The sequence below is a fragment of the Strigops habroptila genome, chromosome 6 (assembly GCF_004027225.2).
Source record: "Strigops habroptila isolate Jane chromosome 6, bStrHab1.2.pri, whole genome shotgun sequence".
NCBI lineage: Eukaryota > Metazoa > Chordata > Aves > Psittaciformes > Psittacidae > Strigops > Strigops habroptila.
Genome location: NC_044282.2, coordinates 6,898,658 through 6,912,682, shown reverse-complemented (window position 1 = coordinate 6,912,682; position 14,025 = coordinate 6,898,658). Strand labels below are relative to the sequence as shown.

At 43.8% G+C, this 14,025-nt stretch overlaps 1 protein-coding gene across 1 annotated transcript in view; it reads right to left on the bottom strand.

The window, feature by feature from the left end:
• Nucleotides 1-10,388, bottom strand: part of THEMIS (thymocyte selection associated) — a 68,341-nt gene extending 57,953 nt beyond the window's left edge. Inside the window, exon 1 of the mRNA XM_030490827.1 lies at nt 10,230-10,388. Coding sequence (XP_030346687.1) covers nt 10,230-10,320 — 91 coding nt within the window. The 5' untranslated portion in view covers nt 10,321-10,388. The remainder of the gene's footprint in view (nt 1-10,229) is intronic.
• Between the last annotated feature and the right edge of the window lie 3,637 nt (nt 10,389-14,025).

The window sequence follows — 14,025 nt, the reverse complement described above, 5'->3', positions numbered from 1 at the left end:
CAAGAATCCCAGGACTCATGGTCATAGGACTGTACCCTTCATCCCAGAAGAAAAGTTGGATAAATTGCTTATGCAACAATGCCACCACATTTTCCATCCAATTAAGGAAGTCAGAGACCAACTTTCAACAGCTTATCAGTAGTAAAACATATGTATGAGTGGATAGACAGATAAATGTGTATATATGTACATAGATATCTACCTAGATGACCATATTCATGGGCAACTTGTGGGTCTTTAATTACCTCCTCACTTATCAACTTCATTTAAAATAGACCAAGAGGTTGAAAGATCATGAGGGTAAGATGCTGTGAGGGATACCAGGTTAAAAAAAGAAAAAAAAAAAAAGAAAAAGAAACTCTGCCATCCGTATAAGAACTGATTCATTTTTGGGGGTCAAATTGCACATACAGTATTGATTGTAATCACATATTTGTCTGCAACTAGACTGCCTTAGCCCTGATTTTAGCCCTTGCTTGGCGGTTTGCCTGGAATAGTACAATAAAGATTACATTCAGATGACAAAAATGTTACCTGTGTGATTTGTCATCTAGGCATTTGCAGCAAATATTTGTGCTGATAAAAGGGAGGGAAGGAAACTGCATGGTTTTCAAAAGGGACAATAAAAATTCTTTTTCCTTTAAAAGCCATGATAATTAGTCTTAAAACACTGTGGAAGTACCCGCTGTGTGAGAATGTGACCCTGAAAGATTTTACTTCAGCTGTGTGATGTGAACCCACATGAACAATATAGTGAAAAATAAAATTTAAATGGACCTTATAGTACATTTATTTGTTGCCCAAGAGTAACTGTGTTTGTCTCACTCAAGCCACAAAGAAAGCGTAAGATGCTGAAAATGTAAATCAAGTAACCTTAAGAACTGAATCTTTTTGATTTGAGAAACATATATGCAACATAATGCAAAAAAACCCAAACATTTTAGCAGAACCCAGAATAAAGCAGCCTATTTACAGTGATCAAACAATGCCCCTGAAGGCTGTAATTAAAGAGCTTGTTGCCTTTGAAACTACCTTTTTTGGTTTGTTACTTTGTTCAATAAAAACCACATTTATATCCTTTCATAAGCTCATCTCTAGTTTGACAATCCATATTAGCAACTGCTGCGATCACATCAAAGCAACCATAACAATTGGTTCAATATCTTTTTCCTCCATCTTTCCTAAAATGCTAAGCAGCCACAACACCATCTTCCCTAACATGAGCCCTTTATTTAATTTATTTCTCATTAGAGGTACAAAAAGAGTTTTATAAAAACAACAATATAAAACATAAATACAGTGAATGCCTAAGATGGAGAATGCCATTTTTCATGTCAGGACACATGACAGTACAACTGAGAGAAATATTTTATAATACAAGGTAGAACAGCAAATATCTCGGTAATATGTCTCTTTTCCTTCCCAGCAGCTTAGAGCCTCATTTGGTGACTGCCCTCGGAGTGAATGCTTCACTGATGCTGATAGGAAGTATGGCTCAAAAATCAGGCCCATGACTAAACAGCAATAATACATCACTTCTATGTAACTCCCTTTTGCTGCATGCCCCTGAGCAGTTTAGCAAGGAGGGCTAGGGACAGCAATTCAAACAAGACAAAAAGCTTGACTAAGGTGGCACAGAGGATCACTGAGCAGGGTTGGAGCTCAAGCCCAGGCTGGCTGACTCCCGGTCTAACCGTCTGTCTGCTACAGGGTGCCGCTAAGCACTTCCAAATCTCTCCCATTCTTTTCTTCTTTTGAGCAAAGACCAAGCTTTTCTCCTAACAAAACAAACGTCTTTGGAGTCCAAACACTAGGCATTGACGTCTCAGCCCATGAGTTTGAATCCTTGAAGGAAAACATTACCCCTTTCATCTCTCAGCAACACCCACTGAATTCATTGCAGCTGGCAGGCTGAGCTGTCTCTGAAACAGGATCCAAAGAACCAGGAACCTGGCTGCTTTGCAGAGAGATGAAAGATCTCCTGAAGGAGTAGAATTTTGCCCCAATGTCCTCTTCCCAGTGCTCCTTTCTCCACTATTATGTTGTCATCAGTTGCCCATATGGGTGCTGTCTCCTCAGATCAGAGGTGACTCTGTCTCAAGGGCTGGCGAAATGGTTCTCCTTTCACATAAAGGCACGATCCCCTGGTGCAGCCATTTAGCCAGAACAATAGCCTGCTTTCCCCTATGACATAGCTCAGCTGAAACCAGTTTTGTTAAAGCTGCTCCCAAAGTAATATGAAGGATATAATGTATCTATAATTAGTGTCAATTAAAAAGATATCATTCTTTATGGGCATTATTTGGGTGTTAGCCAGTTGTTCAGAGTTTATGCTCTTTGGCAAGAAAAGAGATCTATTTTAAAGTTGCAGGGAGGAGAATTTTGCTTAATAACTTTAATCATGTTATACTCTGATTAAGCAGTAGGGAAATGTAACTTATTTCTGATGGCAAGAAGGTAAGTATCTTTTTTTTTCAGTCAAATACCTCCTGAACACTGCAGATGCTAATCAGCATTGTGGATTTCCCCCTCTAAACTCAAATAAACTAACACCTTGTGGGGAAGATATGAAGAGCTGAAAATCATATGCTCAATGTCAGGCAAAGAAGAAAGCACGACCCAGCTTCTCTCTCCAACCCCAGGCTGTGAAAGTGGCTGCAAATAGTATAAAGCACCTGTATGGCTTTTATCCGTCCCTTCCTTGCTACACCCAGAAGGTGCACCCAGCGAGAGCAAGTGAGCCCAGCTCCCCTGTGCCCACAGGGTGCTCCAGAAGCACAGGGCTAGCAGTGGTCACAAAGTCATCGTGAATTTCTGTAGAAGGTCCTTTATCAAGTGACAGAGCAACTTACTGGGCTTTGTAACGGCTCTTCTCTCTTTAATATGTCTTAAGCAACAAAAAAGTGCAGGTTTGGTCAGTCTGGGACACAAATCCTCCAAGCAGTTCAGCTGCTGAATGCCATGAAAGTAAATTCCCTTCAAAAGGGTCTGTGTAAAGAAGGCATCTTATCTTGATCATACCTAATTAGGCTGCAGAGGTCTGATTTTTGCCAGCACAAAACCATCAAAAAACAAAAGCTCTAAGATTTATCTTTTCCCATATAAAGTCAAACTTTAAATGTCAAGTGCTTTAAGCCATTTCAATCATAATGGAATTTTTTAAAAAGTTACTTCCGCAGTTTCTGATTTATTCCTTTCCTGATAGGTTTATGGCTTTTTTTTTTTTTTTTTTAAATACTTTCTTCTCATTCTCATCTATCCAGAGGGCTCACGCTCCGCATGTGGCAGCAGAGCTTTTTGTATGCAACACCCACTATAATGGAAAGAGCAACTGAAACCCCAGCTCCAAATGCAACATCTTTGACCTTTTGTTTGGGTTTATCCACATGAGTCAGAATTACTGCAGCAGTGAAGAGAATGCCAAAAGTTGCTTTTGAATAGCATTAGTCACTGGTTAAGCTGTTCATGATTTATTTAGCTTTATTCATTTTCTTTGCAGTGTTAATTACTTTCACTGAAGGTATGTTTACTGAAGCTGATGTTTAACTGAAAATGTGTGCTTTGTTTGACTAGGTTTAAGCAGGCTGCCTAAATTAAATTGCAGGATCAGGCCAGAGTGTTGAGCACATCACAGGTGAAGTGCAGAACTGGAAACATGTTTAAGCATCTTCCCCTACTGAGACCACAGCATGCTGCCCCTTGTGCCATTACTGTGTGTCCAATGGAGCTAACCAGAAACTGTGAAACTGTACTAATACCATGTCCCCTTATGCATAGATCATCAGGAACTGGAGAAAAAAAAAAATTACTCCACAAAAGCCCTGTAACTCAGAAAAGGTGCATGGTCATGGGCTTGTGTATGGTGAGATGTTTAGCCTCCTCCCTCCTCTGTTATTTGCTATAGTTGTCCCTTTATATTCCCAGAACCTGAGTTTGTAAGAATTGTGTTGGCATTTTATAGGATGGTAGGTTCATGGGTAGGCAAATAGGGCTCCTCCTGCTGCAGTCCTCCTCCTTGCATCCCTGGAGGCCCAAATGCAACACCAGCCAGGGACCCCCTCTGCTGCAGGAAACCAGCACACTCAGGGCAGCTTCAGCAAGCCAAGGCAGGGGTCTGACCCTTGTGTCAAGACAAACCAGGCAATTTGGGTATTCTGCCCACCTCCTATGAGATCCACAGAGAGGCCCAAAGGTGAATGTCATAGAAAGAAAATCCCACAAGGAGATCCTTGAAGCAGTTTCACCCTCAGCACCAGCTACTCAGGGTCAGAATTTTCTCACTTGTCTGGATGAGTCATCCCATTGAGGGCAGCAGCATGAATAAAATGAGCAATATTTGACCCATAAAAGTCAGGGTTTGTTCTCATATTGCATTCACTGAAGGGCACTTTTCTTCTTGTTCAGAATAAAGCATAGTTTTGAAGCAGCCTGAACAAGAGCGGGAGAGTTCCAGTGGTACATATTAATAGAGAAAATTTACCAACATGCTCTGAATCCTGACCACAAAAGAGAATCCAAACTATCTGAACCCTAGGCTGTACACAGGGGTCTTGCTCCTAACTGCGCAATCAAGAGGAAGGGAAACAACTATGTTCAAAAGAAAAAACCCTTCAATTTTTACAGACAGGTTTGGCATCTATCTCTGTAAAAAAAATGTGACGAATTGGCAAGTGCAAACACAGTACCACAAATTTCACCCATTTCATGTGCAATTCTCCCTTTGGCATGCACTCAACTGAGAGTCCACCCAGTAAATGCACAGGTCATTTTTACTGATCTTCCACCTCTAAGAAATACAACCCTAATTATCTTCATCAAAGCTACTCAAAGATGTTCATGTTTCAGCCTCTGTTTAAATTGTCTTGTTGCTTTTTATAAGAAAAAGTGCCTTTAATCCAGAAGAGGCAGCCTCTTTGTTATACTCATAAGTGTTACAGACCGCATATCCTAGCTTTCATCTACTCATAAGCTTTTCACACCTCTAGGTTGGCTTAAAAACAGTAGAAAATCATTCCGTCCTACATGATGATTTTCTGTTAGTGTTGAGAGTGATGTATTGTCTAAATTAGGATTTGGGGCAGCTGAGACTTGATGTACAAGGGTTTCTCTCCTATTTGGTTTGCCTAGCTGCAGTTATGGGGTTAACAGGATTTTTATAAGTGGTTCCAGCACTCTGATGCCAGAACCCATCACTCCCCTGAAAGGCTCACAGAACCGCACACTCGAAAGAAGCTGTTACTCAGTTATAGAAGCAGAAAGGGTGAAATTGGAACCACAGAGAGGTCGAGCAGGTACGGATACACAACCAGAAAACGAGAGCTAAGAGGAACCATGAGCCTAAGCATGCTCATGTTCTTTATGGTTTGTCAAAGGGAGTTCTGAAATGGAACTATTCACATTCACCAAAGAAGGAGCAAATCCCAAGGCGTTTTGTTTGTCATCACCCCTCATGCAGCTATTGGAAAACACCAAGCAGCTGCCCAGAGCTGTGATCTCCACCTGGCAATACTGAGAATCTTTAACTCCCTTAGCTCTGGAAGGGCATTAACCAGGGATGTATCTGAGACCCCACTGTTGCCTCTTCCCACTATTTTCTCCCTCTGTTAAAAGACCTGTCACATTTTAGAGCCCCAAGAGAGCAGAGAGTGGAGCATCACGTTTACAGAATGCTGCTTCACTGCACTCCCAGCCTGCAGAGGTGGAGCCTGCTGGCTCAGAGTTTCCTCAGAGAAAGAGCACAGAGTATAAACTTTCCCGATGTGTTTCATGGGTCCATCATAAAGAAGACATGTCCTGGCACTGTGATTTTATACAACACAAATGCTGCTTTTGAACAGCTGAACTGCAGCCAGGTGCTACCAGCACTTCCTGTACTCTCACAAGACCCAATCCATGGTGTCCTAATCCCATGGCTGATGTGTGCATTTAGCTTTAGGGGAATAAAAAAATGCAATGTGTGATTTCTGTTTAGGTGGAGCAAAAATGGGAAGGCTGTGGGTAGGAAACATGGCTAGTAGCAAGAAACACCAACAGAATCGATGCCTTGAGAAGTTCTACATTTTTCACAATTAAAGTTTGACACTTTTTACTGTCCTGCCACTGGTTAAATTAAGCCTGCAGAATGTTAAATTCAATTACCTGTAAAATAATTACATCAGTATTAAAACAGACATAATTTTTGCAACACAAAGATGAAAGCCTGTACTTGCATGCTATCTGTAAAAATCAGTGGTCATACAGTACTTAGCTCACTAAGTATCAATATTTACTAAAATGTTCAACAAAAGATATTCAATCAATCAAATCAGTTTCCAATTGAGTTTTAGTAGTTTAATTTTTAATAACATATTTTAATGAGCTATTAAATTGTCATGTACTTCGGTCTGCACTGTAGTTGCTTTCTAATCAGTGCTGATTATCAAGATACTTGTATCTGGCAAACTTGCTCTCATTTTACAATCAGCCTTTCTATTCCCTTCAGAGATTCAACAGCCCAGTTCCTGTAACAATGAGATTAAGACTTCAGAGTCCAAAATAACTTCCCTGAGAAGCATCCCTAGGGTTTGCATAACCACCCTCTCCTTTCACCTGTGTTTCTGTTTTCTGATGAACGAAAAGCACTTTAGAACAAGTTAGGGCTATTACTAAAACCCCATGTTCCTGCGTCTGCATAGTGTCAGACAGTCATAGGGGGTGACTGCAGGTTGGGGCTCTGACTATGAAGCCACACACTGGTAGAGGGAAAGGAGGGTAGGAACATGGAAGTATGAACAAGCCATTCAAACCTTGGCTATCCTGCCTGAAATAAACTGAGTAAGGCTTCAACCAACCCCAAAGTCCAGGTGTAGCATGAAAAATATTGATAACACCCCAGGAGAAACCCTTCCCTCTGCTTCAATCCAGGAACAGAAATGTGAACAGAGCTTCCTCAGAAGGGTGTCTAGGTTGTAGTACTCGCTACTAGCAGCAAAATTTCAATTGCCCATAGCTTTTCTAGCTGAAAGTATTCTGAATGGAAACGGGGTCTATAAAGTCTTGCCCATTTGCAGTTTGGGGAGCTACAATTTCATTAATAGCAGCAGGAACTTAATTCTTTATAGGCCAGTAGAGAGACTAATCGTGGAATGAGTGCACAGAGCATGTTTCAACCCACTCTCCCCCAGAAACTGCAGCAGGCAGGCTTGGGCTTGAAAACAAACACATAGACTACATTTGGTGTAACATACTGTGAGGGCAGAATGGCATCTTTTAGAGCTTTTACCTTGCCCAAAGCAATCAAATTCCCACTCTTTCTCTGGAGCTTGACTCTAATAAAAATACCTCACCACACGGCAAAATATACATCCACCCTAACAAAGACTTAACGCACTATGCTTTTCTTATGCTTCCAGAGGTACTGAAAATCTGTTAAGAGCAGTAAGGCTAATTTGCAAGTCTTATGTTTGTAAAACCATTTAGGCCTAAGTGCAGTGTGTGCAAAATGTTGCGTCCAAATAGAGTGGATGAAGAGTTTCATCCCCACGGCACACAATCCACCACAGAAGACCAGGGAATGAATTACACTTTGTTGTCTTCTTACTACCTAGATTGCTATAGCTGCCTTTGCTTGGCTGCTACAACTTTGATGTGACAGCTCTAATGGATTTAGTAGACCATTATTTACTCCATTAGCCATTCGATGTTCCCGGTTAAGCTGACATTAAGAAACGTTGCACCTTTTTGTGGTGTTGCTGAGAGAGAAGCACACATAGCATGTACATATATACATAAAATCCTTGCTACTTTAAATTTTTACAGCAGAAAATTAATAATCTCTTGTGACTGACAAGTTTCAAACAATCTCATGTAATGCTTTAAAAATAAATCTTCTCCCTTACTATCTGCATGTTCTGCTGAGAATGGTTAAAGATCCCTATGAAATCCATCTCCATAAAAACACTAATCCAAGTAGGACTCAGCTAACCAGGCTGACTTTGTAGACATTTGGGAGCTACTACAATCAGTGCACAGATGCTCTGATTTGGCCCCTGCAACCATCGCAATAAACCCATATTCGCTGTCAACAGACCTGCCATTACCCACAATGCGATTGCTGGTGTACTGCACGTGGTAGGAGAAATTAGAAAATTAGAAAAGGATTATTAGAGGCTGGGGGTATCTGCCTGAGAAAGGACTAAAGAATGGTCATTCTAATGGAAATTTGAAGTGCATAAAGTGGTTCACTCTCCTGTTTAGCAATATAACAGGATTTACTTCAGACTCTCTCTGAAGCACTACTGTTGCTTTAGAAAATGCAACATAAATCATAATGCAATCACAGAACAGTGTGTTCACCCCTGCTGTCAGGTATGGAGGGGAGCAAAATGTTCAGAAGGGAGCCAACATGGATAGATTGCTTAGGGAGGGACGGAGTGAGAGAGGAAGGGATGGAGGGAGGGAGGGAAGGAGAGGAAGGGAGAGTTTGGACTGAGAATACCTTTTGTAGCCCTAGGTCCTACAAATCTATCAGGCACAGAGTGCCTCAACTGTCCCAAGCTTCCTCTGAAGCCTCTGAAGCAGGGAAGATGATGACAGAGGAACCAGCGCAAGCCCACTAGTTGACATCTGTGTTACTCCTTATTCTGGGGATGTGCCAACTGTGTGGGGAAGAAGCCAAATAAGACAGTATGTCTGTATTAGCCTTGCTTATTGTATAAGCGAGAAACACCTGCATGTATGTTAGTGCTGCATCTAGCCTGCTGGTGGAAACACACATGAGTACAGCTGAAAGGAAGCCACTGGGAGCAGAGAACAGGAAGAAGTGGTGCTGCTGAAGACTGAAGAAACATCAGAGCAGCAGAAGGGCCCTCGGATTTAGTGCAAACATGCCTGGCTCTCTAGCGCACATGCCACTCCCTCCCAAGGCTTCACAGGCTCTTTTATTATATGCAGTCATCAGCTAATAGCCATGTTTTCTCACATGCGGGGGGGATATTGCTGCAAAATGGTCTGTGGGCTATGCCTCCACTGTTTTTTTCTCCTCATTTACACAGTAAATGGAAGCACAAGCTGAAATACCCTGGCTCCAAAGATGTACTGGTATGAGTTTTACCATCCACTAACAGCAGGATGCAGACTGTAGGAACTCAGAAACCTGATGACAGCTGGGCTACCATCATTTTATTGTAGTAGTTTGTATATACATATATACCTCACAGTATTTATGTACACATATACACACGCACATATATGTATACATGTACATATATATGCAACTTGTATTTACATTACTACTACTTCCTATGTGTGTGGAAAGTGGCTAACATTGGCCACCTCCTCTCTCCTTTTACTATGGAGCAGAATGGGGATTTTTAGATTAATGTGAAGACAGATATTGTGGATCCTGGAGCAGATATTCTGCTGAAGCTGAAGTCTTCAGCTCATTTCATGAGGCTGTCTCTGTTTTATTTAGTGTGACCCCAAGTTTTCCCTTGCAGTGACAAGGCAGTAACTTTTCCTAGACTGATACATGAGCTTGACATGGTGTTTTCACTGTTATTAAACAACATCTATGCCCTGACGAAGCGTCTAACATTTCCCTCCTGTGCAAGCCTCTTTACCACCCTTCTACTGTGTTTTGTGCACAAGCAGAGCCCAGCACTCAATACAAGAAGATTTGCAGCAGGAAACCCCAGCAAAATATGGCCTCTGTTACACTCCTGTATGGCTCACACCCATTCTTCTGTATTGTTGCACCACCTGAAGTACCCCCAAATGTAGGGCAGAAATTCAGGAAAAACGTATAGTCCATCCCAGTCACTTTCCAAACTCCCTGGCTCTCTATTCATGTGACAGAGAGCACCTGCTCATGCCAACCCCAGAGTACTAGAGCTAGGTTTAATCAATTAACCTCTGTGAGGTGATTTGCAGTTGCTGGATTGATAGCTCTGTGCGAGTGCAAAGCAAATTCATGACTTATTCCAGGACTCTTTCCAGGATACCATGAAGACTAACTACAGCTCCTTCCTCACTGCCTGTGAGAAGACCAGCTGCACACCCTATCAAAGACATTTCCAAAGCTATTGATTCTTATGCTGATTCTTCAAAGGGGAAATTGCAGCTGGTGGTAAACTGCTGGGAGACAACTCTGTCAGCATCCTCCCTCTGCCTCTCCTACATCCATATCGCAAGGGCGACCTGATGTCAAAGACAGACTTGCAAAGCTCTGCCAGAAAGCACCCGATGCTCACCTTGGAAATAGATGCCTGACTGGATTTGCAGGACCCTGGGAAGAGCTCTGGGGTCCACGGAATGAATGAACTTCTCCAGAGTAGATGCCATTGTCGGCAGCAAGGCAGCATGTGGGTTTGGCACGTAAAAAACAGTGAAAAGCTTTCGAGGCAGCAACACTTTCAGCCTGGTGCATGCTGCACCTAGGAGAGCCGTGGGGCTCCACAGTGGAGGGGAGGAGCAGCACAGAGAGGTATTTCTGCTTCCTCCCCTTCATGGCCACTTCCTCCCATGGCTGCAGCTGGAGTGGGGTGAGGCAGGGGGATCCTGAGCCAGTGCCTCACCACCAGGATGGGGTACCTGTACCCACCAAGGATCCACGCCAGGCTGGGAGAGGTCATGTGAGTACTGGCTTTGCAGCAGGCAGAGGGTTCTGCTGCAAAACTCCATCTCATCGGTGACAGTTACTGACCTTGGGAAAAGAAGATACCAATATCAGTCCTGCCTGAAGTGGGGAAAAAACATCACGTCTGGGTGGGTTTTGTTTGTTCGTTTATTTATTTGGAGCACAGCAAAATAGTTTGGTGTTTGTTCTCTTCAAAACCACAAGCAGCCTTTGAACAAAAGAAATAAAACTTTTTTGTTCTAATGTTTTTGCTGTCTTAAACATTGTGTCTGGATTTAAGACTCGTAAGGAGAATACAAATTACTTCATCGTGTAAATGAACATTAAAACACAATGTTGTTTTGCAAAATGGCCAAGAATTTTTAATGTCACCAGTGACTTGTGGAGATTTGAATTTGAGATGATGCAACTGGGAATAAATTTTAAGAGGCTACTGCCCAGTACCAAGTGAAAATCAGACTGCACTGAGGGCAAATCCCAAGCATCGGTCCCAACTCTGCTCCTCTGAGCCCGATCAAGTGTTGTTATTGCAGCAGCACTTTTATGAAGAGCGAGATCACAAAGCAAATAAGCAGCAGACTCAAATCACCAGGAAAACTGAAGTCACTGTGACTTCATGTCCCCTTACACTGTCCTCATGTCTCCCTGACATGTCAGGGAAAGTATGATGTTGTAACAAAACGATGAGTGAGATAACCAACTGCTTATTTACAAAAAGATGCATTTCACCTATACGTAATTATAGAATAGTTACAGTTGGAAAGGACCTTAAAATCATCTAGTTCCAACCCCCCTGCCATGGGCAGGGACAACACACACTAAACCATGTCACCCAAGACTCCGTCCGACCTGGCCTTGAACACCGCCAGGGATGGAGCATTCACAACTTCCTTGGTCAACCCATTCCAGTGCCTCACCACCCTCACAATAAGGAACTTCTTCCTTATATTTAACCTGAACCTCCCCTGTCTAAGTTTGAACCCATTACCCCTTGTCCTACCACTACAGTCCCTAAGGAAGAGTCCCTCCCCAGCATCCTTGTAGGCCCCCTTCAGATACTGGAAGGCTGCTATGAGGTCTCCACGCAGCTTCTCTTCTCCAGGCTGAACAGCCCCAACTTTCTCAGCCTGTCTTCATATGGGAGGTGCTCCAGCCCCCTAATCACCCTCGTGGCATCCTCTGGACTTGCTCCAACAGCTCCATGTCCTTTTTATGTTGAGGACACCAGAACTGTACACAATACTCCAAGTGGGGTCTCATGAGAGCAGAGTAGAGGGGCAGGATCACCTCCTTTGACCTGCTGGTCACGCTTCTTTTGATGCAGCCCAGGATACGGTTGGCTTTCTGGGCTGTGAGCACACACTGCCTGCTCATGTTCAGCTTCTCATCAGCAACACCCCCAAGTCCTTCTCTGCAGGGCTGCTCTGAATCTCTTCTCAGCCCAACCTGCAGCTGTGCCTGGGATTGCCCTGACCCAGGTGTAGGACCTTGCACTTGGCTTGGTTGAACTTCATGAGGTTGGCATTGGTCCACCTCTCAAGCATGTCAAGGTGCCTCTGGATGGCATCTCTTCCCTCCAGCGTATCAACCAAACCACCTAACTAATATCGTCGTCAAACTTGCTGAGTGCGCACTCAATCCCGCTGTCCATGTTGCTGACAAAGATGTTGAACAAGATCGGTCCCAATACTGATTCCTGAGAGACACCACTTGTTACTGGTCTCCAACTGGACATCGAGCCGTTGACCACAATTCTTTGCATGTGGCATCCAGCCAATTCTCTATCCACCGAGTGGTCCATCCATCAGATTGGTGTCTCTCCAGTTTAGAGACAAGGATGTCGTGCGAGACAGTGCCAAACACTTTGTGCAAGTCCAGGTAGATGAGGTCAACTGCTTTGCCCTTAGCCATCAGTTCTGTAGCCCCATCATAGAAGGCCACCAAATTAGTGAAGCTATCTTGGCTGTCACCAATCACCCCGTTGTTTTTCATGTGCCTCAGCATGCTTTCGAAGAGAATCTGCTCCAAGATTTTGCCAGGCACAGAGGTGAGACTGACTGGTCTGTAGTTCCCTGGATCTTTCATTTTCCCCTTCTTGCAAATGGGGATTATATTTCCCTTTTTCCAGTTGTGGGGAACTTCACCTGACTGCCATGATTTTTCAAATGTGATGGACAGTGGCTTAGCAACTTCATTCGCCAGCTCCTTCAGGACCCACGGATGGATTTCATCAGGTCCCATGGACTTGTGCACATTCAGGTTCCTAAGATGGTCTCGAACCTGATCCTCTCCTACAGTGGGCCTAAGGTGTTCATTCTCACAGTCCCTACATCTGCCTTCCAAGACTTTCGTGGTGTGGTCAGAGCATTTGCTAGTGAAGACTGAGGCAAAGAAGTCATTAAGAACTTCAGCCTTCTCCAAATCCAGGGTAGCCAGTTCTCCTGACAGCTTCCGGAGAGGGCCCTCGTTGTCCCTAGTCTGTCTTTTATTTGCTACATACCTATAGAATCCTTTCCTGTTATCTTTCATATCCCTTGCTAGACTCAATTCTAACTGGGCCTTAGCTTTCCTGACCTGGTCCCTAGCTTCCCAGACAACATCCCTGTATTCTTCCTAGGCCTCCTGTCCTCGCTTCCACCTTTTATAAGATTCTTTTTTTGCTCTAAGTTTTCTCAGCAGTTCCTTATCCATTCATGGAGGCCTTCTGGCCCTCCTGCTGCATTTCCTTCTAGTCGGGATGCAACACTCCTGAGCTTGGAGCAGGTGATCCTTGAATATCAACCAGCAGCCTTGGGCACCCCTGCCCTCCAAGGCTTTATCCCATGGAACCTTACTAAGCAGGTTCCTGAAGAGGCCAGAGTTTGCTCTCTTGAAGTCCAGGGCAGTGAGCTTCCTGCGTGCCCTTTTCACTGTCCTGAGGATCTCAAACTCGACCATCTCATGATCACTACAGCCAAGGTTGCCCTGTAGCATCACATTCCCAACCAGCCCCTCCCTGTTGGTGAGCACAAGGTCAAGCATGGCACCTCTCCTTGTTGGCTCCTCTGTTACTTACAAGAGGACGTTGTCTTCCACACAATCAAGGAACTTCCTGGACTGCTTGTGCCGGGCTGTACTGTCCCTGCAACAGGTATCAGGATGGTTGAAGTCTCCCATGAGGGAGCCTGTGAGCGTGAGTCTGCTCCTGTCTGTAGAGCGCTTCATCCACAGAGTCCTCCTGATCAGGCAGCCTGTAACAGATCCCCACCGTAATGTCCCCCATTGCTGTTTTCCCTTTGATCCTGACCCACAAACACTCTGTTAACTCATCACCCACCCCCAGACAGAATTCCATACTCTCCAGCCTATCACTGACATAAATAGCTACTCCTCCTCCCCATCTGCCTGACCTCTCTTTCCTAAAGAGTCTA